The sequence below is a fragment of the Typopeltis vanoorti genome, chromosome 12 (assembly GCF_054136105.1).
Source record: "Typopeltis vanoorti isolate ZY-2024b chromosome 12, IOZ_Tvanoo_1.0, whole genome shotgun sequence".
Taxonomy (NCBI): Eukaryota; Metazoa; Arthropoda; class Arachnida; order Uropygi; family Thelyphonidae; genus Typopeltis; species Typopeltis vanoorti.
In genome coordinates this window covers 137649810-137675265 of record NC_143560.1, presented here as the reverse complement: position 1 = coordinate 137675265, position 25456 = coordinate 137649810, and the positions used below count along the sequence as shown (strand labels likewise).

At 36.3% G+C, this 25456-nt stretch overlaps 1 protein-coding gene across 2 annotated transcripts in view; it reads left to right on the top strand.

The window, feature by feature from the left end:
- Nucleotides 1-25456, top strand: part of LOC150101248 (uncharacterized) — a 392942-nt gene that overhangs the window by 60248 nt on the left and 307238 nt on the right. For both annotated transcript variants that reach the window (XM_090401379.1, XM_090401381.1), the window contains exon 2: nucleotides 4802-4989. In XM_090401379.1, the coding sequence (XP_090257505.1) occupies nucleotides 4802-4989 (188 nt within the window). The remainder of the gene's footprint in view (nucleotides 1-4801; nucleotides 4990-25456) is intronic.

The following is a 25456-nucleotide window of genomic DNA, read 5'->3' as shown; positions in this document are numbered from 1 at the left end:
CCATTCGGAGATGCCTTTGATATAAGGTATGGGAATCCTATGGGCTTATTCTTGTCTAGGTTGATGTGTGTGGAGAAGTTGCTGATGATTTTTTGAGTTGTTTTGCGATTGTATTCATTTAGAGTGACTGTGTTTTTGATTATTTCCAATTCTTGTTTTAGAGAATCCTCGGAGGAGCAAAATCTGTGTGCTCTGGTTCTAAAACAAGAATTGGAAATAATCAAAAACACAGCCACTCTAAACGGATATAATCTCAAAACAACTCAAAAAAATCATCAGCAACTTCTCCACACATCAACTTAGACAAGAACAAGCCCATAGGATTCCCATACTTTATATCAAAGGCATCTCCGAATGGCTCTCGAAAATTATGAAGAAATACAATCTTGCTGCCACCTACAAACCCATCAACTAGATCCACAACTGGTTACCTTCGCCTAAAGACAAACTTTCACCTTTGCTACTACCTGGTGTATACGAGGTTCCATGCTCCTGTAAACTCTCTTATTATGGACAGACAGGCAGATCAGTTTTTAAATGCATTTCGGAACATCAAAACCATATCTGCCTCATCAAACCGCAAAAATCAGGCCTTGCTCAACACGCAGTTAAAAACCCAAACCACAAGATCCACTGGGAAAAGACAAAACTCCTACAGAGATCTTCATATAAATATGAACACTTCTATAAAGAAAGTGCTGAAGTCCTACTTCACAGACCAAATCTAAACTGCAATGATGTTCTTGCCATCCCTGAAGTATGGGAAATTGTTATACAAAATTGTGCAAAAATAACTTAATTTTAATTTAATTTAATTAATTAAATTTAATTTAAGTTCAGGCCACAACGCGCCACTGCATGCAATTTGGATTCCATTGCACGTACGCACCCTATCCTTTGTGTTATTCCTGGTATTGTTCTACTGTACTGATGATGTCCAAGGATACCTAGGACGAAATATTTACGTAATAAAAAAAACCTACTACTGTGGTTCACGTGTGTTAAATTTAGTCATTCTTTGTTAAGTAATGAGTCAGCAGAAAGGTTGCCTGGATTAGGGAGGAACAAAAGGAAAGTCCTGAAGAGAAAAGTTGCAGAGACTTGTGAAGGTTAGACAGCATCAAGAACAAAGACTTCGGAAAAGGCGCATGAAAATGACATCGACACGTCTGAGGTAAGCTCAAAAAATGCAAAAGTAAAGACAAAGAAAGGAAAAGGATATTTAAGCAACCTGGTGAGTAGGAAAGGGGGTTCCTGGGTGTTCCAGGATTCAGAAGTTGCCTGGCTCTCAGCAACCACTGGCACCTTTGGCTGGGAACCAAAGGAGAGACTTCGCCGATGTAGTCCAGATCTCCTCAGGAATTATCCCGATAGAAAGGCTTCCAGTCATCAACTACCGAGAAAAAGAAAAAAGGGAACATTACTCGTAATTCGCATCGAACCACCATAAAGAATGAAATGCATTGCCGCGACGTCCTAATGAGTAAGAGAAACGTCATAATCAAGACAGAAGAATGAGATATCCTAACAGAACTTTCACTGAGTACCAAAAACTGTTTGTGAAGGAAGATCTGTAAGTAACTGTGATAAGTTGGTAGTCTTGTGATATGGATATAAGTAACTGTGAGAAGGTATGTAATAAGTTATCTTAGTAGTGTATAATATGCCCAAAGGTTAGCCTTGAATTGTCCGAGAGCATCCTTCATTCCTCATTATTGTCTTTAGCCTTATAATAGCTTTTAATCAAGATTTAGAAAGGGTAGGTGTAGCTATAATTAATTGTTGTTTCAACTGTACATACATTTCTTAGTTATAATAAATAATTTGTAAATGAATCTCCAAACCTCTAAAAATAAAATTATATAATGCAATTATAATACCCACTGTGCTATATGCTCCAGAAACTTGGACACTCAAGAAGACAGAGTTACGAAAACTGGAGGTGTTTGAGATGAAATGTCTCAGAAAAATAAATAAAACAAATTGGACAGTAAAGAAAACAAATGAAACCGTAAGACAAGACCTAAAATATACAGACTCATTAATCGAAAAGATCAAAATAACAACTTCAGTGGTATGGACATGTCGAGAGAATGCCATCAAAAAGACTACCTAACCTTGCTTTGTATTCAAGAATAAAAGGAAGACCAAGAACTAAATGGATAACAACAATAAAGGTCAGCTTTGGACTACAAACATATAGACAGCTCACCAGCCACACAAGAAACTGACACTCCTGGAGGTTGTTGTGGAAACATGGAAGACTCAACCCGTCCCTGACGGAAGAGAACAGTAAGTAAGTAAACAACATCCTGACCTGATACTTGTCAGTGCACTATCTCCAAAACAGTTGCAGGCCTGTGTGCTAGTAGAAAATTACCATAGCTAGCCTAGTGTTGAATAAGATAATGAGCAATTTCGGTTAAGGTTACAAGTCCCTGCATTGCTGTTAGTCCATATTCCAATTCCTCACTCTCGGAAGAAGTGCAGTCTGGCTGACACAGTCAGAAAAAAAAAATTTTTTTTGACAGACTGTACAGCATAAGGGACTCGATAAGTCGTAGACATATTGCTGGCCACAATCAGAATCAAAGCCGACCATACATGTGATAAAGATTAAGGCAAGGCAGAAAAAAAGGGAGGGAACTCGAAACTGAAATAGTTTCGAGTTTTCCATTTTCGGTTGTACTTGGTGTGTTGTTGCTCACATTGATTCTCATTTCTTTTGTTTTGTTTATATTTATTTTTAAACCAACTTTCAGTGATTCTTTTAAAGTGGTTAGTTTGTTTTGGATATCGGCATGTCTGTGAGCAATTATGTCTAATTGCTCACAGACATGTGCATATTCTAGATCACCCAAAGTTTTATTTATTTTCCATGATATTCCTTTGGCATGTTTCATTTCTGTCTGTCCTAGAACTTGATCAAGCACTAGTATAAATAATAATGGAAATAGCAGACATGCTTGTCGCACTCCAGATACAGTTCGAAAGGATTGTGACAAATATCCATCACACAGCACCTGGCATTAGAATTTGTTATATCCTTCCTGTATGAGGTTTATTATCTTTTCTGGCATTCCTTTGTTTTGAAGTGCATTCCACACACAATCTCTAGCAATGAAATTGAAGTGTTTTTCATAAGTCACAAACAGCAAATATAGAGCAGAGCTAAATTCACTCGACTGTTTGATTATTGTTATGCCTTAATATGTATGAAAAATAGGTGCATTTTTGATTTAATCTTGAAAGATTGGAATCTCGCTTGATTGGGAATGCAATTCCTGTTATCCCATGCTATAAATCTCCTGTTTTATACATTTTCGAATTACGCAGCAATTCTGAGTAATGCAACCCCCACATATAACGAGAGTTACATGTATATTGTTTTCTTTATTCTTTTTACTTCAGACCTAAACTGAAAACATATTAGCATAGCATGAAATGTGGTTTTAGAAAAGCAAGAGATGAAATCTTTTTCTGAGGTTGCTTCATATAATAATTTGCTAATAGAGAAGAGACTGGCTTCACTTCAAGAAGATGTATGGTGAAAGCTTGGTTGATTAAGTGGTTAGCTTATCAATTCTCCAACTAACAGGCCATGAATCTGAATCCTGTTGTGGGTGTAGATGTTTGTGATTGTCTTTAGGTCGGAGATGAATTTCATTGCCTATTGTGAGACCACCAGCTCACTTATTAGAATCCCAAAATGGCTTGTAAGGTTCCAAGTGGAGTCTTTAGAGTAGGGTTTCCATGCTGTATAAAAAATTAAATAATAATACAAATATATATATATATATATATATATATTAAAGATACCAAGCAATTTTATAAGCTTGGTTTTAATCCTGTTTTCCCAAGTAAGCAAACAAGCAGGTAAGTCAAGTTTGCACCTGAAGTATTTTCAGGTCTGAGGCAACTCGTGGTAAAGGTGGAATAAGCTCTGATCACTTTCCTTAGTATCTCCCATAATGCAAAGCACATCTCCTTGCAGATATGTATGATGCTATGCATTAAGGGAAGGGCCACTACCTAGACCAGTTTCGACCTTTATTGAGATCTTGTCAGTGGGAGCCAGACCCTGAGATGCCAAGGTTGAAGTAATGCAATAATTACTTAATTATTTAATAAGGTCAAAGCACCTTATGGCAACTTGTATAGGTAAAATTTATAAGTTTTGATTACTTCAACCTTGACATCTCAGAATCTGGCTCCCACTGATGAGACCTCAATAAAGGTTGAAACTGGTCTGGGTAATGGCCCTTCCCTTAATGCATAGCATCATACATGTCTGCAAGGAGATGTGGTGCAAATTTGACTTACCTTGCTTGTTTGCTTACTTGGAAAAAAAGGATTAAAACCAAGTTCATAAAATTGCTTGGTATCTTTAACGTATAGTATACCCAAGGTACAACACTATATATATGTGTATACTTAATAAAAATTGAGAGGGAAAAAACCTCAGCCCATCCGTGATACTAAATGTATTTTGGATTTACCACAACTTTTCGTTGGTGGGAATCAAGGCATACTTGCACTTCTTTTATGAGTATTACTATTACGAATTTGTGTAATAGAGGATAATTGTGTCTTGAGATATGAATTGTTCATTTGTTAAGTTAAAAAAAAAATGCCATGGCTAATTGCCTAGATGTTTTGGAATCTCAGTAATAAAAGAATAGCTGCTCTGTCCAGTATGACAGCTATAACTTAATTGATGTTAAATTTGATAACAACATAAAAGTTTACATTCACTCAGTCATTAAACTATTCTGATTGGAAAATGTTTGCTCTTTTGCAGGAGATTCCGTCCAACTACAAAAGTCAAAACAATTAATGGAAGAAATCATGTGAATTGCCCTTGTGGTTGTGCTGAAGGTGTTAAATTGTTAATTTTACTCTTATTAATTATAATATTCAGCATTATGATTTGGTATGTCTCCGATCTAAATACACGTGTGGAAAGAATGCAGAAGATGTTCAGTGATGGTAAGCATATTATTATAGTTATAATAAAATCTATCTACAAAAGGGAATAAAAGTAGTATATCTGTTTTTAAATAAAATTAGAAATACTTAAGTAAATCAAATTTCATATATTATGATCATCACTTTCATAATTTCCTGATATATACCATCAATTGAGTGCACATGGCAGTATAATAATACTATGCTTAGTTTTTTATTTATTTATTTATTTTTTATATGTTGAGCCTATACACGAGAGGTGCGTTGATTAACCTATAGTACTGTATATGGGTAGTGTGTTGGGAAAGGAGGAACTTGTTTACACTTGATTTGAAAGACTATACTCATATATATTGTATTCCTTGGGAAGCACAACAGCAGGAAGACTGTTCCACAATGCAGCAGTTGCAGGGATGAAGGAAGAGGAAAAGAAATTTGTTCTGTTTGTTTCAAGGTGGACTGTGAAGGGATGTTGAGCAGTAGCTGCATGTGTTCCAACGATCTTGGTACTAAGTGGGGGAATTATTGATGTTATTTCAGATGAGCATTTCCCATGGAAATATTTGTAGAATATACACATTGCAGAATATACTGTGCAAAAGTGGGAGGAGTGAGTTGGCAAGAGAAGGGTCATTAATAAGTCTAATTGCTCTCCTCTGTATTGAGTCAAACATTTTGAGAGTGCTTTTAGGGGCCCCACCCCATATGTGAGAGTAGTATTCAATATTTGGGTTTGTGATTTGTATAATGTTAACAGCTGTTCAGGGCTGACGTAACGTCTTGATCAAAAGAGAAATCCTAGATTTTTGGACGCTGAGGATGCAATGGTTGTAATGTATTTATGCCAGAAGAGGTTTGATGTCAGGGTAATTCCAAGAAGAGAAATCTTAAATTGTCTGGAAATTTGGATATCGTCAAAAATAATACTGGGGAAAATGGTTCTTTTTTTGTGAGAAATAGGACAGAACTAGGTTTTATCAGCATTGAAATTGATGGTTATCTTGAACCCCGTTGGAGGATGGCTGAGAGATCAGAATTGAGGGCAGTGGTGCTTGATGTTCTGTAGGTTGAGGTGAGTTGTGTAGAGTAAGGTTTATCAAATGAAAGGGAGGAGTGCAATGTGCTGTCATCTGCAAAACTATGTATTGGGTTGGAGGTCAACTGAGCAGGTCATTGATATATATGATATATATATAACAGGAAGATGGTTGGTGAGAGGACAGAACCTTGTGGAACCCTGGCATTAGTTGAATGGTGAGAGGATAAGAAACCATCCACCATCACACACAGTGTGCATCCAGACAGAAAGCTGGCACTCCAACTACAGAAGTCCTGAGGCAGGTATGATATGTATGATGCTATGCATGAAGGGAAGGGCTACCTTGACCGGTTTTGACCTTTATTGAGGTCGAAACCTATACCAAATGATGGTAGTTTGCTTAGTAAGTCTTTGTGCCCCAGATCTGGTCAAAAGCTTTGGAGATATCAAGTGAAACCACTTGAGATTCACTGAACTTCTCTATGGCATTTTTTCAGAGATGGGTGACATGTGAGCATATCTCCTGTTGATCAGCAGCGACGGAATCCATAATGGCGGTCGTTTATTAGGTGGGCACCTTCAAGATAGTACTTGAATTACTTAGTACTATCACACTTAAGTGGACAATTTACAAACTTTCCTATCAACAGTTTTCTTCAAATTAATGTAGTTTTAGGTCTAATATTGTAAAATCTTACATTTTTTCTTTTAAGGCATTACTAACTTTTCTCTTCCATTTGCTGAATGGCTGCATCACTTAAGATTAGCTCTTCTCATATATTCTTGAATGCTAAGAATGCAAAGTTAGTTTATATATCTTCATTTTTAATGTGCTTCTACTGTTGATACTATATGTTCACTTACATAACTCCAAGGGTGACCTCTAGTTCTTTCTCTTTCTTTGTCAGTGGCACACCCAAAGAAAAAGGGAAAAAACACTAGAAAATTTTCCAAAAATCTTTTCCTAATTTCCTAATTTCCTAATTAATAAAATTTATTTTTATTTATGTTGTATCATGTCTTCTATTTCTATACTACTTATGAATTACCGATCATTGCAGATGCTCAGTCATAAGTCGTATGCAATGCGTAGTGTTTATTCCCCCCCCCCCCCCCCCCCAAGATTAAATCCTCAGTGCGCTACTGTTCTTTGTCATATATTAAAAAATTTCTTTTGTCTTAATCTTGTAGAACCTCTTTAGTAAATTATAAGTTGCTATCGTCTCCCCTCTTTCTTGCTTTTTAGAACTTTGCAACTCGCACACTATCAGTCTTCCTAAGACTGCACCAAATCGGTGCAGAGTAATCAAGATGGGGCTGAATTATAGCTTATAAAGAGAAGTAATAACCCCCCTATTTTTCAACATTCAAGTAATTCTTTGAGCTCTTTTGTCAACTTTTACAATACTTTAACCACTACTTTTGAGATACTAATTGGTTTGTAATTTGCTACTTCTGTCTTTGTGCCACCTTTATGTAATGACTATCTTACTCTGTTTTCACTTTCCTGTAACCATTTGCCAGAACCGAAACTTAGATTAAGTGTTGCAGTCAGAGATATTGCCAATTCTCTTGCACATTTTTGTAGCAAGCAGTTACCAACATGCCATCAAGTCCCACTGCTGTATTCACATTGAAAATTTTCAATATGCTGAGCACCTCCAGTTAATCTGTCACTTTCTGAACAGTGATTGTGATTAAAGTTATCCTTTCATAATCGTTCTTTCTCTTTCTTGCTACATAATGAAAAAAAAATTCTTTAGGGGTCCTTTTTTTTTAACTAATAATTTTTTACTAATTAGTAAGCAGCCAATTTCCTTTGGCTGAATGATTGAATCATTTTTTTTTTATTTTATTTTCTTTCTGTTGCTTGTGAATTGAAGAGTTTCTTCTGCACAGTGACTAATAATAATTTTGATTTGATTTGATTTCTGTTTCACTCAGTTATAGGAGGAACGAAATTTTCTACACATTGTCTTTGTGTGTTTACATCTTTGCACTTTTTGGTATTATATTGATTAGTATTTCTATTTCTGTTGACATTTCTCTATTTAACAGAAAGTTTTAACTTGAAATGTTGTTACTAAATAGTGATCAGTATTTGCATCAGCTCCTCTATAGGCACAGACATTTCTTATACACATGTGTTGTGTTTATTGGTTATCATTACACAGTCTGTTTGTACTATTCCATCTGGGGAGAACCTTGTTTGCTTACAGATATTTCTGCTGAGAAAGTGCATGCTGCTGACTGTAAGACATATGGAAGATACAAATTAATAGCTCTAACTCCGTTGTCATTATTAACATCATGCAGACTATCTGGGTCATTTGTTGGTCTGTATCTTATTTCTTTTCCTATTTTTGCATTGAAGTTACCTGTAACTAATGTGCTAGCTGTTGTGCACTGTATACAGTGCACAACAGCTAGCACAATTGGAAGAACCATGGTACGGTGCTCCCTTTAGTTGAGAAAGGCCTAAGTTTGATTCTTGTCATGACGAGAGGAATCCTTATATGGGTTTTTTTCAGTTGAAGGTGAATTGGCCAATCTCATATGGAGGGTAGCAGGTTTTTTCTCCTGGAAACTCTGGAAACTCAGGTTTTTAATCCTGCATGCAAACACATAGGCCTTGAGAATATGCACAGTTTACAAACAAAAAATACTAGTGTTGTTAGGCAGTGATGGCATTGTGTGTAGATGATTGTAGTAGCAGTTATGTGTAATTGATAGATTAAATGGTGGAGACAGAGTTGTAGAGCAGAGTGTCCTTCATTGATGAGTCCTTGGGCTCCTTGGAGGTATTGTATAATAATAAAACAATCATATATCCCTTTTAGATCTTCATAAAATTGATCCTTGACATCATCATCATCGTCCTTATCTGCTTGGGAATGACCATTAATGGTTGCAGTATCAAACAGATGCCCATCAATCTAGATTTAAGTCATCTACTGTTTTGAACGTTTTTTGCATATGTCAAGCTGTTATCATGCACCATATAACTGGGAGAAACTTTCTGTAACTGAGAAACATGGAAGTCAGATCAAAAATATTATTACTGACTGTGCAGTAACTCTTCAGTTCATGAGCAGCAGAAAGAAAAACAAATGGTTCAAGAATGCCCTACACCATTTTCATGTCTATCATTATATATTCCACTGTAGAATATTTTTCTGGTTTTTTTTTAGGTTCCATGACCATGGCCATCTGGTTTTTTATAAAGCTAAGATCTGAATATGGTAACTCAATATAATATCAGTAACACACTGAAGAGACCTGGACAACAAAAATTCCATGTTTCAACTTGAAGTACATTAGTTATTTCCAGTTGGTTACCATTATGAATAATCCAGTTTATAAATTTAATTACTCCTGTGTTTTTTATATTAGGTAGGTAGTCAGACTGTCATAACAATCCCCAGACTGGAGGACAAAGGTGTCTCTTTTAGTCTGATCTCTATCCTTTAATCTTTCCAGCTTGGGAGGCCCTAGTAGTAACATAGTTACTGCTGGCATAGCTCTCTGGATCATTGAGACACATAAGCCCTTCTACCAAGACAAAGTGGAGACACCATCAAAGGGATTAGTATCTTAGTGGACTAAGGTAATTTGGAACTCTGCTCTGCTTCAGACCTCCAGTAAACAGAGTGGTTGCCTCGCATGAGGTAGTGAATGTCATCTATCACATACAGATATTTACAAACTCCCATGCCAAAGTGAGATTTGAACCTGCAGCTAGGCATTGGTTAGAGTGCAGAAACTATCCACTCGGTCAACTAGACCAGTATTTTTCAGGAATCACAAAATGGAAGTCTAAAGCACTACTAGAAAAATGAAGTAGTAGAATCTGCAGCAGAAATCTGAAATGTTTCTCAGAATATTAAACATGCTGTGCATGTTTCATATTCCAAGAGTTGGGAAAGTACTTCTCTTCCAAAACCCAGTGAAGTGAATTGTATACTGAATTAGGTGGATATCCAAGTGTTAGTTTCTAAAAAAAAAAATGTAACAAAGAAATTAATATCAAAAAGTGTTTCTTTAGTATCACTTGAAAGGTAACAGAACCTCTAGTAAATTGATGCCATGCATAGACAGGAGTTAAGAGAGAAGGAATCTGTTGATTTCCTTTGTGAACATCTGGAGGTTTTAGTTTTTGAGGAATACTATACTTCATGGGAAATGATGTTCCAGAAAATAGAAAAATGGAATGAAAAATTAATGACAGCAGCAGGTTTAGTGGGTTAGAATTTGACCTAACAGATGTTTGGCAGCTGCTCACATTACTGTAGGCTTAGCAGAAATGAGAGGAAGTGGAATGATGATGCCAGTTTGGTTGAAAAATGTCCATGGAAGTATCTGTGAAAAGACACAATCTGTTAGATAGTGGATGGAGAATCTGTGAGAGATAGAGGTCAATCAGTTAGTAACCATAACTGCCCTCTTTTGGACAGTATCAAGAGTTTCAGAGAGGTTTTGATGCAGCACCTCAGATGTAAAAACAGTGTTCTAAGATTGTAAAGATCTGGTATTTACATAGTATTAGGAGTTATTATTATTGCACAGGTTCCCCTCCTAAGACTCTTGTGGAAGACCTAAACTATTAACACAATATCTGTTGCACCTCTCCTTGAAACCATCATCATCAAATTCCTGCCATGTACCCACAAGGGGTGTACAGGATATGATAGTACTACATGAAAAAATTATATCATTACTAACTTCCTATCTACAATTTTCCTCCAAATCAGTCTGTTACTTGTCATGACTCCAACATTATCAGATCTTATATTTCTATTGTCTAAGGCACTTTGTACTGTATTAATCCACCTATATCTTGGTCTTCCTCTGGGTTGTTTTGCTGCCAACGTGGCAGAGAACACTTGTTTTGCTAATCTTTCCTTGCCCATTCTGTTTAGGTGACCATACCACCTGAGATTAGCTCTGCTAACACATTCCTCGATGCTGACAATGTCAAGTTTTTTCCTAATATCCTCGTTTTTAATATGATATTGCCATTGATGCCATCTGTTCACGCCTCTAATCTTTCTCAGGACTCTCATATCTGTGGCCTTTAGTCTTTGGTCAAGTGTTTTACTTCTAACCCAGCTCTCAGATCCATAAGTTAAAACTGTTTGAACACTGTCTTGTATACAGTTAATTTAGTGTTCTGACTAATTTCTCTCTTATTCCATATGAATTTATTCAGTTGACTTCCCACCATACCAGCTTTGCTGATTCTGTTGTCTATTTTTATATTTAATTTACCATCTTCAGTAAAAATCGTGTCTAAGTAGCTGAAGTGTTTTACTTGTTCCACAGGTTCTCCATTCACAACACAGTTGATATTTTCAATGATTCTGCCTATTTTCATTGTCTTTGTCTTTTTATTGCTGACCTTCATACCATATCTATTACAACAGCTACTCAATTTAGTCAGAGAATCCTGCAGACTTGTAGCGGATTTATTTAGAAGTATAACATCATCCGCATAAAGCAAAGAGCTGACATTAACATCTCCAATCTTGATATCATGTCTAATACCACTTTCCTTCATAATGTGATCCATATAGATAATGAATAACAGAGGGGATAATGTACATCCTTGTCTCACACTAGATTTAACATTAAACCATCTTCCTGTACTTCCTTCAATTCTAACTGCTGACTTACAACTCAAATAAAGACTAAGTATTGCTTGATATAATGGCCCATTGACACCACATAACTGCAGCGTGTTGAATAGCTTCTCTCTTGGCACCTTGTCATATGCCTTTTCCAAATCGACAAAACTTAAATACAGATCTTTGTTATATTCCCATGCTTTCTCGACTATTTGTCGTAAAGTGAAGATCTGATCCTGACAGCCTCTGTTTGGCCTGAATCCAGCTTGTTCTTCACCAAGCTTTTCTTCCACAATTCTTCTCAACCGTTTCTCAAGTATACTTGCATAGATCTTGTCAGGAATACTCAGTAGGGAAATACCTCTGTAATTCTCACATTCAGTTTTATTTCCCTTTTTATATATGGGTACTATGAGAGCTCTACTCCAATCATCGGGGATTCGTTCCTCTGTCCAGGCTTTCTGAACTATGCAGTGCAGCCACTCTTATACCACCATACTTCAGCATTTCTGGTCGAATATCATCTACTCCAGCTGCCTTTCCACATTTCAAGCCTTTGATCGCTTTTTCTACTTCAAGTATGGATATGTATTCCTGCCTGCATGCCTGGTCAGTGTTTTTTACCACTGTGCTGTCATCACTGCTTGTTTCATTTAGCAATTTCTCGAAGTAATTACTCCATACTTCAAGGATATCTTTTTCTCCAGTTTTCATGTCACCTTTATCATCTCTAACTCCTTTTACAGCACTCTTTCCTCCATTCCTAAGCTTCTTCAACAACCTCCAGAATATTTTGTCACCTTCTTGATATTTATTATCTATATTCTTGCCAAAGTCCTCCCATGACTTTTGTTTAGCTAGTTTTACACAGTGTTTAGCATTCTTGCATTTGTCTCTATATTCTCTAAGAGCACAAGCTGACTTATTTGACAGGAACTTTTGATATGCTTTCTTTTTTTCCTTTACTGCCTCTTTAACTTCCTCTGTCCACCATAGAGTTCTGATTTTTCTATCCTTGCAGACAACCTCACCACATGCCTCTCTGGCAGAATCAATCAATGTTTTCTTCAGAGTTTGCCACTGAATCTCCAAGGTTTGATTCCTGTTCTCAAACTCTTTCATTTTTTCTTCAATAATCTTTGTATATTTTAGTCTACAGTTTACATCTGAGAGCTGCTCAACTTTTATTCGCTTTAAAACTTTCTTACATGTTATTCTTTTCAATATGAAATTCAATTTTATCCTGCTCAAGACTAAATAGTGATCACTTCCAATTTCAAATCCTCTGTACACTCTGGTGTCCTGCACCAGGGAGAAAACATCACTATCAACAATAACTTGGTCAATGAGACTTTTCTTATTCCTTGCCTCTTCTCTACATGTGAATTTATGCACATTTTTATGTTGGAACATGGTGTTAGTAATAACCAGTCCATGTCCTGAGCAGAAATCCAACAGATATTTGCCATTATAATTAGCTTTGCTCTTTTCTCCAAATTTTCCCAAAATATTTTTGTATGTCTCACAATCATTTCCTACTCTGCTATTTAGATCCCCAACAAGGACCAACTTTTCCTTTTTCATTGTGTCAGTTGCTTTTTCTAAAGCCTCCAATTGCTCAACTTCTACTTTAGTAGAACGTTCTGTGGGACCATAGGCACAAATAAGTCTCATTGTCCAGTTTCCCATTCTCATATTTGCCCATATTACTCTACTTGAGACTGACTGCCATTCAAGAAGATTAGCCTCGTATTTTGTGTTGAATACTATGGCTACTCCTTCTTTTCCTTGATTGTCATTGCCTGAATATAACATTTTGTATTTATTGCTCAGAAAGATTTCACCAATTTTGGTCTTTTTTGTTTCAGTCACCCCTATTATGTCGATCTGGTACTTATCTAATTCCTCAGCTAGCTCCATTTCTTTGCCATTCAGGCTTCTTATGTTGATAGTACCGATCTTTAACTCTGGTGATGCCGAGTTGGGGTTTGTTTTCGGATTTGTTCCAGTAGCTGACTTTTCACTGTTCACCCTGGTTCCCTGGCGAAAACAACGGGGGCCTTGTTTAACCAGGCAACGCCCCAGCCGGCATGAAATTTTGTCATGTTGTACCATCGTTTTTTATTTTGGTTTAACCAATCCTTGAAACCATTAACAGACAAAGCACTCACAACCAACTCAGACAACCCATTCTGTTATCACCACCACCACTCTCCAAGTGAAAAATCTAGTCCTCGCACGTTTGCTGATCACACTGTTACTCAACTTCCAGGGATAATCTCTAATTCTGGCTCCTTTATCCAAGTGCTGAAATATTTCCTTTGTATTAATCCTATAAAATTCCTTAAGTAACTTAAATGTTTCTATCATAGCCCCCTTATTTTCTCCAATCAACCAACTTTTACAACCCACAGACCTCCAATCTGTCTTCATAGGGAGCATTCTACAGAACCTTCACTATTTTAATCACTTGTCTCTAGATCCTCTCCACCACTTCCTCATCCCAAAAAAACCCAGGTGACCAGATTTGGGAATATCAGGGCTCTATAAAGAGGAGTGATAACTCCTAATCTCTACTTGTTAGTGCACACTTCAATAACCAGATAATCTTGTGAGCTACCCTGGCTACTTTAGCAATATGCCCTCTAAACTTTCTATCTACTACTCTCTATCTACTATTACTACCACCATCACCACCACTATATCTCTGTCTTCATCAGTTACCAGGAGTACATTTCCCTCAATGTGGTACACAGCCAGCTTGTAATCTTTGTATTCCAAAATGCATAACTTCACGCTTTTCCACATTAAATTGAGATCCATTATGTTTTGGCCATACTGTCATCCTATTTAAATTAACGTTTTTTGCCAAATAAAATAAAAAAACTAAAATCTATGCACCCACTTACTCCTAGATTGTATGGGCTTCCAAAAATTCATAAAGAAGGTATACCATTACGCCCAATAGTTGATGGAATCTATTCTCCCACTTACCAACTGTCAAAGTATCTTGCGAAGATTTTACAACAACACATTCACGTCTCTGATACTTATATTAAAAACTCAAAACATTTTATAGATAAAATAAAAAACATCCCCATTTTTGAAGAGGATATACTAGCAAGCTTGGACATTACTTCTCTGTTTACTAACATTCCAGTGTTTGAAGTCATCAACATCTTCGACAACTTATTCCCATCACTACTTTGTTCAATCACTGTTTAACTTATAATATAATAGATTTAGTTTAATCCTTTATCCCAGTGAGAGCAAACAAAGTTTGCGCCTGAAAATATCTTCAGGACTAAATATAGTGTTGTACTATCTTATCCAGTAAGTAGTGCAACACCAAGGCAACTCGTGGCAAAGGTGGAGCAAGCTACCAGGCACTTCTAACCCAGTATCTCCCATAATGCAAAACACATTTCCTATGTGGATATGTATACTGTTATGCATTAAAGGGATTGGCCATCTACCCAGACTAGTTTCGACCTTTATTGAGGTCTCTTCAGTGGGAGCCAGGCCCAGAGCTGGAGATACCAGGCAGAAGCAGTAGCAAGTCATCTGTGCCTATGGGAGTTGCCAAAAGGTTTATCACCTTTTGTAAAAATTACTCTGGATTTAGAGAAAGATGTTGAAAATTTATTTATCACTAGGTTAGACTATAATATAATAGATTTAGTTTGAGTTGCCTTGGTGTTGCACTACTTACTGGATAAGATAGTACAACACTATATTTAGTCCTGAAGATATTTTCAGGCGCAAACTTTGTTTGCTCTCACTGGGATAAAGGATTAAACTAAATCTATTATATTATAGTCTAACCTAGTGATAAATAAATTTTCAACATCTTTCTCTAAATCCAGAGTAATTTTTACAAAAGGTGATAAACCTTTTGGCAACTCCCATAGGCACAGATGACTTGCTACTGCTTCTGCCTGGTATCTCCAGCTCTGGGCCTGGCTCCCACTGAAGAGACCTCAATAAAGGTCGAAACTAGTCTGGGTAGATGGCCAATCCCTTTAATGCATAACAGTATACATATCCACATAGGAAATGTGTTTTGCATTATGGGAGATACTGGGTTAGAAGTGCCTGGTAGCTTGCTCCACCTTTGCCACGAGTTGCCTTGGTGTTGCACTACTTACTGGATAAGATAGTACAACACTATATTTAGTCCTGAAGATATTTTCAGGTGCAAACTTTGTTTGCTCTCACTGGGATAAAGGATTAAACTAAATCTATTATATTATAGTCTAACCTAGTGATAAATAAATTTTCAACATCTTTCTCTAAATCCAGAGTAATTTTTATAAAAGGTGATAAACCTTTTGGCAACTCCCATAGGCACAGATGACTTGCTACTGCTTCTGCCTGGTATCTCCAGCTCTGGGCCTGGCTCCCACTGAAGAGACCTCAATAAAGGTCGAAACTAGTCTGGGTAGATGGCCAATCCCTTTAATGCATAACAGTATACATATCCACATAGGAAATGTGTTTTGCATTATGGGAGATACTGGGTTAGAAGTGCCTGGTAGCTTGCTCCACCTTTGCCACGAGTTGCCTTGGTGTTGCACTACTTACTGGATAAGATAGTACAACACTATATTTAGTCCTGAAGATATTTTCAGGCGCAAACTTTGTTTGCTCTCACTGGGATAAAGGATTAAACTAAATCTATTATATTATAGTCTAACCTAGTGATAAATAAATTTTCAACACTGTTTAACTTCTATATTTTATTTGGCAAAAAACGATCTACAAACAACTCACTGGATTAGCTATGGGCAGCCCCCTATCACCTGCTTGTGCTGACTTATTCATGGAAGATCTAGAGAAAAAAATCTTAACCCAGATCATTCCAAAACCGAAAATTTGGTACAGATATGTAGATGACATCTTTATCATTTGGGATTATACGAAAGAAGAACTAATGAATTACCTCAACCAAATCAATAGTTTCCACAATACCATCAAATTCACATTAGAAATGGAAAAAGATAAAAAACTGCCATTCCTTGGCATTTTAATAAAGAAACAATCCAATAATAGTATCAACCTATCTGTATACCGAAAACCTACAAATACTGGACGTTACCTCCATTTCAACTCAGCTCATCACATAGCTCAGAAACTTAGCATTATCCATAGTCTCAAGAAAAGAGCTATACAGTATACGACAGACAAGGATGACCTACTAACGGAATTAACCACAATATCCAGAGAACTTTCTTTAAATGGCTACCCAAAAAGACTCTATAACAAGATTCTCTTTACTGATATACCACATCAACAACGTGATGACGTCCAATACATCAGTACAATTACGATTCCTTTTGTCAGCAACCTTTCCAAAAAATTAGCTAACCTTTTAAAACCACATAAGATCAGAGTGGCATTCAAACCAATCAACACTATTCGGAAATTTTTAAGATCACCGAAAGATCCTCACCCATTCTACAAGTACTCTGGAGTATATAATATACCTTGCTCATGTGGTATTAGTTACGTAGGTCAGACCTCAAGAAGCTTTGAAACGAGAAAGAAAGAACACATAGGATATGTCAGAAATAACAGACAAGACATTTCAGGCCTTTCATGCCACTTTGCCTCTACTAACCATCATACTGAGTGGGATAAGAGCCTTATGCCATACATAGAAGATAACTACCATTCAAGAACCTTTAAAGAAGCAGCTACAGTCACCCGTAAAACTGAAAACCTAAACAAGAATCAAGGTCTAATTTTACCAGAAATTTGGAAAACTTTTATCAGATCATTAAACATCAAAGAAATGAACTTTCATAACAATTACGTAATGAACCATAACGAATAAATCACGTTAACGAGACACGCACATTGTCACGCACAATACCAATTTTTTGTATGAATTGGAATTATCAGTTATAACCTAGTCTGTAACCTTCATTTTAGCTTACTAGTTTGTATTCCCTGAGGATGCCAATAGAAAAGGATTGGCGAAACATGTAGGAGGATAAAATAAAGCTACTTGACAAAGATTATAAAAAAAGTGTAATAGTCTCATGAATAATTGTCAAGAAAAAATTCAACACAATAATTTAAGGTCTTATCTAGTGTAACACTAGGTAAGTTGGATATGGATAAATGATCAATTTCACACCATTCCATTTTATATTCAACTCCTTGCCTTCTTATTATTTTACTGGTTTCAGTTGGTTTTCCCTTATAGTAAACTGTAAGGGCTTCTAGTTCTTGTGTTATCAAAGGATTTTGCTTGATGAGCTATTGCCCTAGTCATCTGCATATAAGAAGGTTCTTGACTGTGGGTTTATAGGTTGTTGCTAGTATATATATATATATTGAAGAGGAGTGGGGAGAGCACACTTCCCTGGCATAGACCATTTTTATGGATACGCCATCTGCACTTTTTTCCCCTTGAAATTCAACAAAGAATCTCCTTCTAAACAGCAACGACTTAAATACCTCCACTAACCGATAGCTGTTTGTCATGCTATAAATTTTGACTATAAGCATTCTAAGGTTTTGTGTGTCATATGCTGCTGTCAAATCATCATGAAATTCCTGACATATACCCTCAAGGGGTGTAAAGGATATGGTAGTACTACATGACAAACTTACATCATTACTAACTTCCTATCTACAATTTTCCTCCAAATCAATCTGTTACCTGTCAAGACTCCAACATTATCAGATCTTATATTTATATCTTCTAAGGCACTTTTTATTGTATCAATCCACTGTCTTCCTCTGGATCTTTTTTCTGCCAATCTGGCAGAGAGCACTTGATTTGCTAATCTTTCCTCTCCCATTCTGTTTAAGTGACTATACCACCCAAGATTAGCTTTGATAACACATTCTTGAATGCTAACAATGTCAAGTTCTTTCCTAATATTCTCATTTTTAATATGATATTGCCTTTGATGCCATCTGTTCCCCCTCCCCCCCTCTTTCTCAGGACTCTCATATTTGCAGTCTCTAGTCTTTGGTCAAGTGTTTTATTTCTAACCCAGTTCTCAGATCCATGAGTTAAAATGGGTTTGCACACTGTCTTGTATACAGTTAATTTAGTGTTTTGATTAATTTCTCTCTTATTCCATATAAATTTATTCAGTTGACTTCATATGCTGCTGTCAAATTAAAGTCATTGAGTCAAAAATTAAACCCATTAAAGTTATCATTTCATAGTCATTCATCCTCCTACTTGCTACATAATGAAAAAAACTCTTTGGCATTTCCTTATGTGTGCTCAGCTGATTTATTTTCAAAATCTGATTTTATCTTCCCTAGCGTGCTAGTCACCTTTCTTGCTTGATCCTTGTACTGTTTATGAATTAGCTAGTCAACTTATATACCCTCCACAACATTTTCTTTTCTTTTTTTTTTTTCTCTTTTTGCAGCTCATCTTTATGATACTATTCATCCATCTAGCTTTTACCTGATTTACTCAAGTTACTTGAGTTATACAGTTGAGAAGTAGTGTTGTCTTAAATGGAGGAAGCCATCAAGTTTTTTTGGAGGCTGAGAATGCTATGGATGCAATGTGTTTGTGCCAGGAAAAGGAAGGTAGAGGTGGAATTCAGACCAAGAAGAGAAATCTAATCATTAGTGGAGATCTGAATATTACCATATTTACTCGAATATAAATCGCACTTTTTTCATCAAAATTAAAGTTAAAAAATCGTGGTGTGAGCTATTTTGTCTTAGTCACCAAGGCATCTTAATGGACATAAAGATATACTTTATTCCTGCATTCATGCATCCCAGTAGGAAGGCAAAGACTTGAGTTTAAAAAGGTAGGATATAAAGTCCTAGCTTGTGCCTCCCCTGTGGGGGCAGTGATGGGTTTCCTCTCAATCTGCTGAATGTCTCAAGATGATAGTCTCCCAAATTTTGGGCAAAATGAGGCAGTCATGTTTATTTAAATTTGAATAATGTTGTAGGACTCTGGTGGATTCCCGAAACACTCTTTAAGATTTATATCTGCTTCTGATGTTATTTTTATACAGAGGGAGGTTTTTCCCTCCTATTGGATCTGGTGATTACTTTTGATGCCGTGATCTGCCACTCGAGAACAGTAATGTAGATAATGGATAACACTATGCTAAGTCCCAGAGAATTAAAGAAATTCATCTGAGAAATTATAGAGTGATACGCTTGTTAAAAGAGCAGAGCAGCAGGAGAAGTTTTTTATTTATTTTTTAATATATATCACTTGTGCAGATGACTGAGATCATACACCTATAACAAATCAATGCTACATGTGTAGGCATGAGTCAAGAAAAAAGTAATGTTTTCATTGCTGATAAATATGCAACATTTCTAGATAATGCAGTGCTTCTTACATTGTTGTTGTTTTAGGAAAGCAATCGACATCTCTTTCAAAATAAAAATGCACATGTCAAATGCTGTTGTAATATCTTTTGAGGAAAATAATGTAGAAGGGCTCGACTATGTATGCACACAGTTCTAGTCTTAGCCAGAAGAACACCTTTCAGACAAAGTGAAACTTCTGGTGTCGGCTAAACCAGTGCATCCAACTGTAGTACATGGGTTAGAGATTAGGCTGAAGGAAGAATCATCAGAAATACTCATATTGCACAAACTGGTGGATAAAAGTTTCTAAATGGACCCAATGGTCCAAAGTTGAACAATGTCTATGAAAACGACACTGTGTAATATAGCCATCTGTTAATATGTCATGCATGCAAAATATATATCACATATACAGTTGACCTCTCAAATACACAGTGTCGTTTTCATAGACATTGTTCAACTTTGGACCATTGGGTCCATTTAGAAACTTTTATAAGAGAGACATTTCTGAAACAAGAACATCTGGTTTCAGTATTCTTTGACATGAAAAAGCTTATGACACAGCCTGGAAATATGGCATATCAAAAGACCTCTATAACCTAAGCTTCAGAGGACACCTTCCTGTATCTAGTAAAAACTTTCCATCTTTTGACCTTTCTAAGTCAGAGTGAGAAATATACTATCTCAGCCATATCATGAAGAACAGGGTGTTCCCAAAGGCTCTGTCTTAAGTGTGACACTTTTTTGCTATCAAAGCTAACTCAATCACCAAACAGCTTCTTCCCACTGTAGGCAATGCTCTATATGTTGATGACTTGGCAATTTAATGTCATCCTGTAAACATGAGAGTAATTGAAAGACGATTTCAGCAAGCAATTTATTCTCTCCATGAGCTCTTAGTAATGGGTTCAGGATCTGATTGAAGCATGTGTTTTCAGTGCTTTTGTCAAAAACCCATTCTTTACCCAGATCCTGAATTAAGAATGGGACAAAGTGCTATTCCAGCAGCAATAGAAGCCAAGCTCTTGGGAGACTCACCTTTGATAGAAAACTTGCATTCCTTGTACATGTTCGTTGACTAAGAAAAAGTGCAAGAGAGCATCGAATCTCCTTCACACACTATTCTTTACTGGAAGGGATATGGATGGATCTTCATTGCTCTGTCTTTATCATGTGCTTATATGTTCAAAGCAGATTACAGGTCTCAAGTCTATGGTTCTGCAAGGTAAAATAACCTACGATGGTTGGATTTCATTCATCATCAGGGTATACAGATAGCTAATGGTGCATTTCACACATTGCCCACTCAAAGTCTTTATGTTGAAGCAGATGAACCAGCTCTATCACTTAGATGGAAACAGTTGTCTCTTAATTATGTTTTAAAAATAAAGTCTTCCAGAGCAACCTATGTGGACTAGTCTCTTTATCTGCATTGGGAAGCTCAATATCATGTACATCAGACTGCTGTACATCCTTTTGGTATGCAGGTTATTGGCATAAATGTTGACAGCATTACCTGCACCAAACATAACAGCATTCCTCCTTGGCAAGCTTGCACTCCATCTTGCAACCTCTCATTTTGTCAACTACAGAAGTTTCATACTCCATCATCTGTCTACTTGCAATTGTTTAATGCACACGGCAGCCTACTCTGATTTCTTGCCCATCTATACTGATGCTTCAAGATCAGAGATCTCTGATCTTGAAGCATCAGTATAGATGGGCAAGGAGTCTGTATAAATTACGCACTTTTAGTAGTGGTTCTCTTTTTTATATGCACAAGTGCAAGCTGAATGGCATGCATCTTTGCTGTAAAATTATTAGGATCAGATGTGATCTAGTTGGAGATGGTAATGTCAGGAAATACAGCAGCTTAGCATGCCATTCAGCTTGCACTTATGCATATAAAAAAGAGAACCACTACTAAAAGTGTGTAATTTATACAGACTCCTTGTTCTTTACAGGCTATCTCCTCTTCTATATATTCCACATTTAGTGCTGTGTGAGGTGTTACACCTCACACAGCACTAAATGTGGTTACTAAATGTAATTACTTGCTAGACCACATAGGTCACAGTCATCTTACATATTCTTATTTACTGAGGACTAATGTGTGAAAAATGCAACACACACACACCATTTGTCATATTACCATGGAGTGCCAGTACTTCACACAAGAGAAGTATGAAATTTTTTCCTATCTAGCCAAGCCATATACACTCAAGCAGATGTTATCAGACTTGGACAAATTGCATGTTTTTAACTTTCAGAGGATTAATTTATACAAACACATTTGATTATAAATTTTATTTATATATAGATACTGCGTTGCTTAACTTAATTTTTGTACATACATTTTATTTACTAATTTATCTCTTTCTGACTATTAATATCTTGTACAGTGGTGCCTTGGTTAACGATGGTAATCCGTTCCAGGATTACCGTCATCGACCAAGGCGCGATTCCCCATAAGATTTAATTGAAAATCGATTAATTTGTTCCGGCTCCAACCCACAACCATAGTATATATTAAAAATGCAGATAAAACTCATTTAAAATGTCATAAAAATATGGTAAATATCATTTATTTATTATACAGTTATATGTATTTGCTACAAAAAAATTAACATTAATAAAATGAATTGTTCATGAAAACAGTTTTTAATTATCAATCTTCACCAGAAGGACAATTGGGTCGCTTCGGAGTTTTTTGACAAATGGACCTGTAAAAAACATGTCTAGGGTTGTTTGCTTCTGCCTCTTTTTTAAAATGTTTCTGAAAAACTGCATGGACTTTTCATTAAATAGATCTGCAGTTCTGATAACCTCAGATTTGTTTGGACCCATTTTGTCACACGGTAAAAAAAATTCACTCTATAAAAAAAAGATATGCAAAATACGGTATTATTACAAATTGTACAACACTAAGACAAGGGATACAAAGAACATATCGTCACCTGAAAATAAAAGTAAAAGTTCAAAAAAAAAAAACTTTTTGAAATAAAAGTTAACAGTTAAATTCGAAACCTGCAAATTTTGACTTAGTGCATTTTGCTTGTAAGGTGACGATATTAGATACAGCACTTACCGTAACATACACTGATTAGCAGCTTATAGATACAATGATTATTATATAGATGAGATTTGATTTTGCCTTTTGATGGCGAACGAACAGTGACATGCACCCGCCAATTTATTGTCTATATAAACCAACACATAAAAAATAAATGCTTAAATACTCATTTTCATCATAAAACGCATTTATAACCACAAATTTTAAAATAAAGCACAGTACACTACAAGAAAAGAAACAATAAACGGAAAATGTAAACAGCTGGCTATGATGGGTCAAGCATATCTGAGCTTCACAGCTATGCCCCGTGGCTGTTCTCTATTTGACACTGTCTTCCCGTGCGTGGCTGAGTGCGATCAGAAAATTCTGGTTTTTTAGATCGGATAGAGGTTCACATAATCGAGAGTCGTTAACCAAAGCCTGTGTCGTTAACAAGAGATTTTTTTCTTACAGCCACTCGTCGTTATCTGAGGCCGTTGTTAACAAGTCACCACTGTATACTGCTGTAACCATTGCTATGGTGCAGTATGACCTTTGCTATCCTTGTGCCAATAGACCATAAATCAGTCAACCAGCCAATGAACAGGGCTCATTACTGGGATATTTAATGTTTAACCTTTGTCAGTGATATTGTCATCAAACTGCAAGGAGATATTCAGTTGTATGTAATGTCTTAAAATTTAGGCTCTGATGATGAGCAGCAGCATACTCTATTGGGGGAAATATACTAGAGGAATTGGAGAAGGAAAGGGATCTTGGGGTGATGAAGTTTAGAGAACATATTTTGAAGGTGGTGAATTCAAGGCAATCCAGTGTTTTGTAATACTGAGGACATTGACTGGACAGAGATAAAAGGGTGGTGGCTCCATTGTATAAGCCCTGATTAGACCACATTATGCATCACATCTTAATACAACTTCTAGGACTTTCCTCTTATTCAATAAATAATAATATTTGGTTAACCGATCAAGTGTTGATCAATATTTTATTAATTAACTGGACCAACTAGTTTCGCCACACTTATCTGTTGGCTTCTTCAGGGCACTAACATATAGGTTTAAACACTCTCACAATTATGCGTAACTGCATGACTGACAAGAATAAAAACTGACTAGAATAATTACAAATGAAATAGTATCGAACGTGAGTGAAACACGTATCGCGTGTACAAGATCAGCTAGCTGTTGCTGAGGAACCTTCTGTAGTTTGTATTAAAGTTAATTTCTTCCGTTTTTAAGGCTCTGATTAGGGTTTTCCATATCTCTGGCAGTATTAGGCCTTGATTTCTATTAAGGTTCACAATAGAACGGGCGACTGTGGCTGCTTCTTTGAACATTCTTGAATGGTAATCTTCCTCTAAGTAGGGGGAACAACTTTTGTCCCACTCGATGACATGGTTAGTTGTGGAGAAATGAGACGATAGGCCAGAAATGTCCTGTCTGTTGTTTTTGACATAGCCAATGTGCTCCTTTTGCCTGATTTCGAGGCTTCTCGAAGTCTGTCCGATGTAATTAGAGCCACATGAGCATGGAATATTATAGACTCCAGCATATTTGTAGAAAGGATGGTTGTCTTTTGGAGATCTTAGTAGTTTACGAATAGTATCTATAGGTTGAAATGCTACTCTTATTTTGTGTTGTTTGAGGAGATTGGCAAGCTTGTTGGAGATGCCACTTACATACGGAATTGCTATCGTTTTTATATATTGAATCTCTTCTTGTTCTCTTTGTGGTGGTTCAGAGAAAAGGATTTTATTGACTAGTCTTCTTGGATAGCCGTTCAAGTACAGATTGTTGGAAATAAATTTTAACTCATCTTGAAGGGTCTTGTTGTCCGTTGAGATGCAAATAGCTCTTTTCTTTAACATGTGTATAATGCTGAGTTCATGTGATATGTGGTGAGAGGAGTTAAAATGTAGGTATTGACCTGTATTGGTCAGTTTTCTGTAGACCGATAGATTTAAACTGCCATCAGTTTGTTTTTTGATTAAGATGTCTAAAAACGGAAGTTGTTTTTCTCTTTCAAGTTCCAAAGTGAATTTAATAGAATGATGGAAAGCGTTGATCTTTTTGAGAAAATCATATATGTCATCTTTGTTGTTGTTCCATATGATGAAGATATCGTCCACGTATCTAAACCAAATTTTAGGTCTAGGAAAAATTTGTGATAGGATTTTGTTTTCTAAGTCTTCCATAAAGAGGTCAGCACATGAAGGTGAGAGTGGGCTTCCCATTGCCAAGCCTGTTAACTGTTGATAGATTTTATTTTTCCAAGAAAAATAATTGGAGTTTAGGCAGTGAGCAAACAATATGGTTATATCTTGTGGGAATAAGGTACTTAAGATGTCAATGACCTCTACTACGGGAACGTTTGTAAAGAGAGAGGTGACATCTAAGCTGGCTAGAAGATCATTATCCAATATCTTGATGTTTTTTA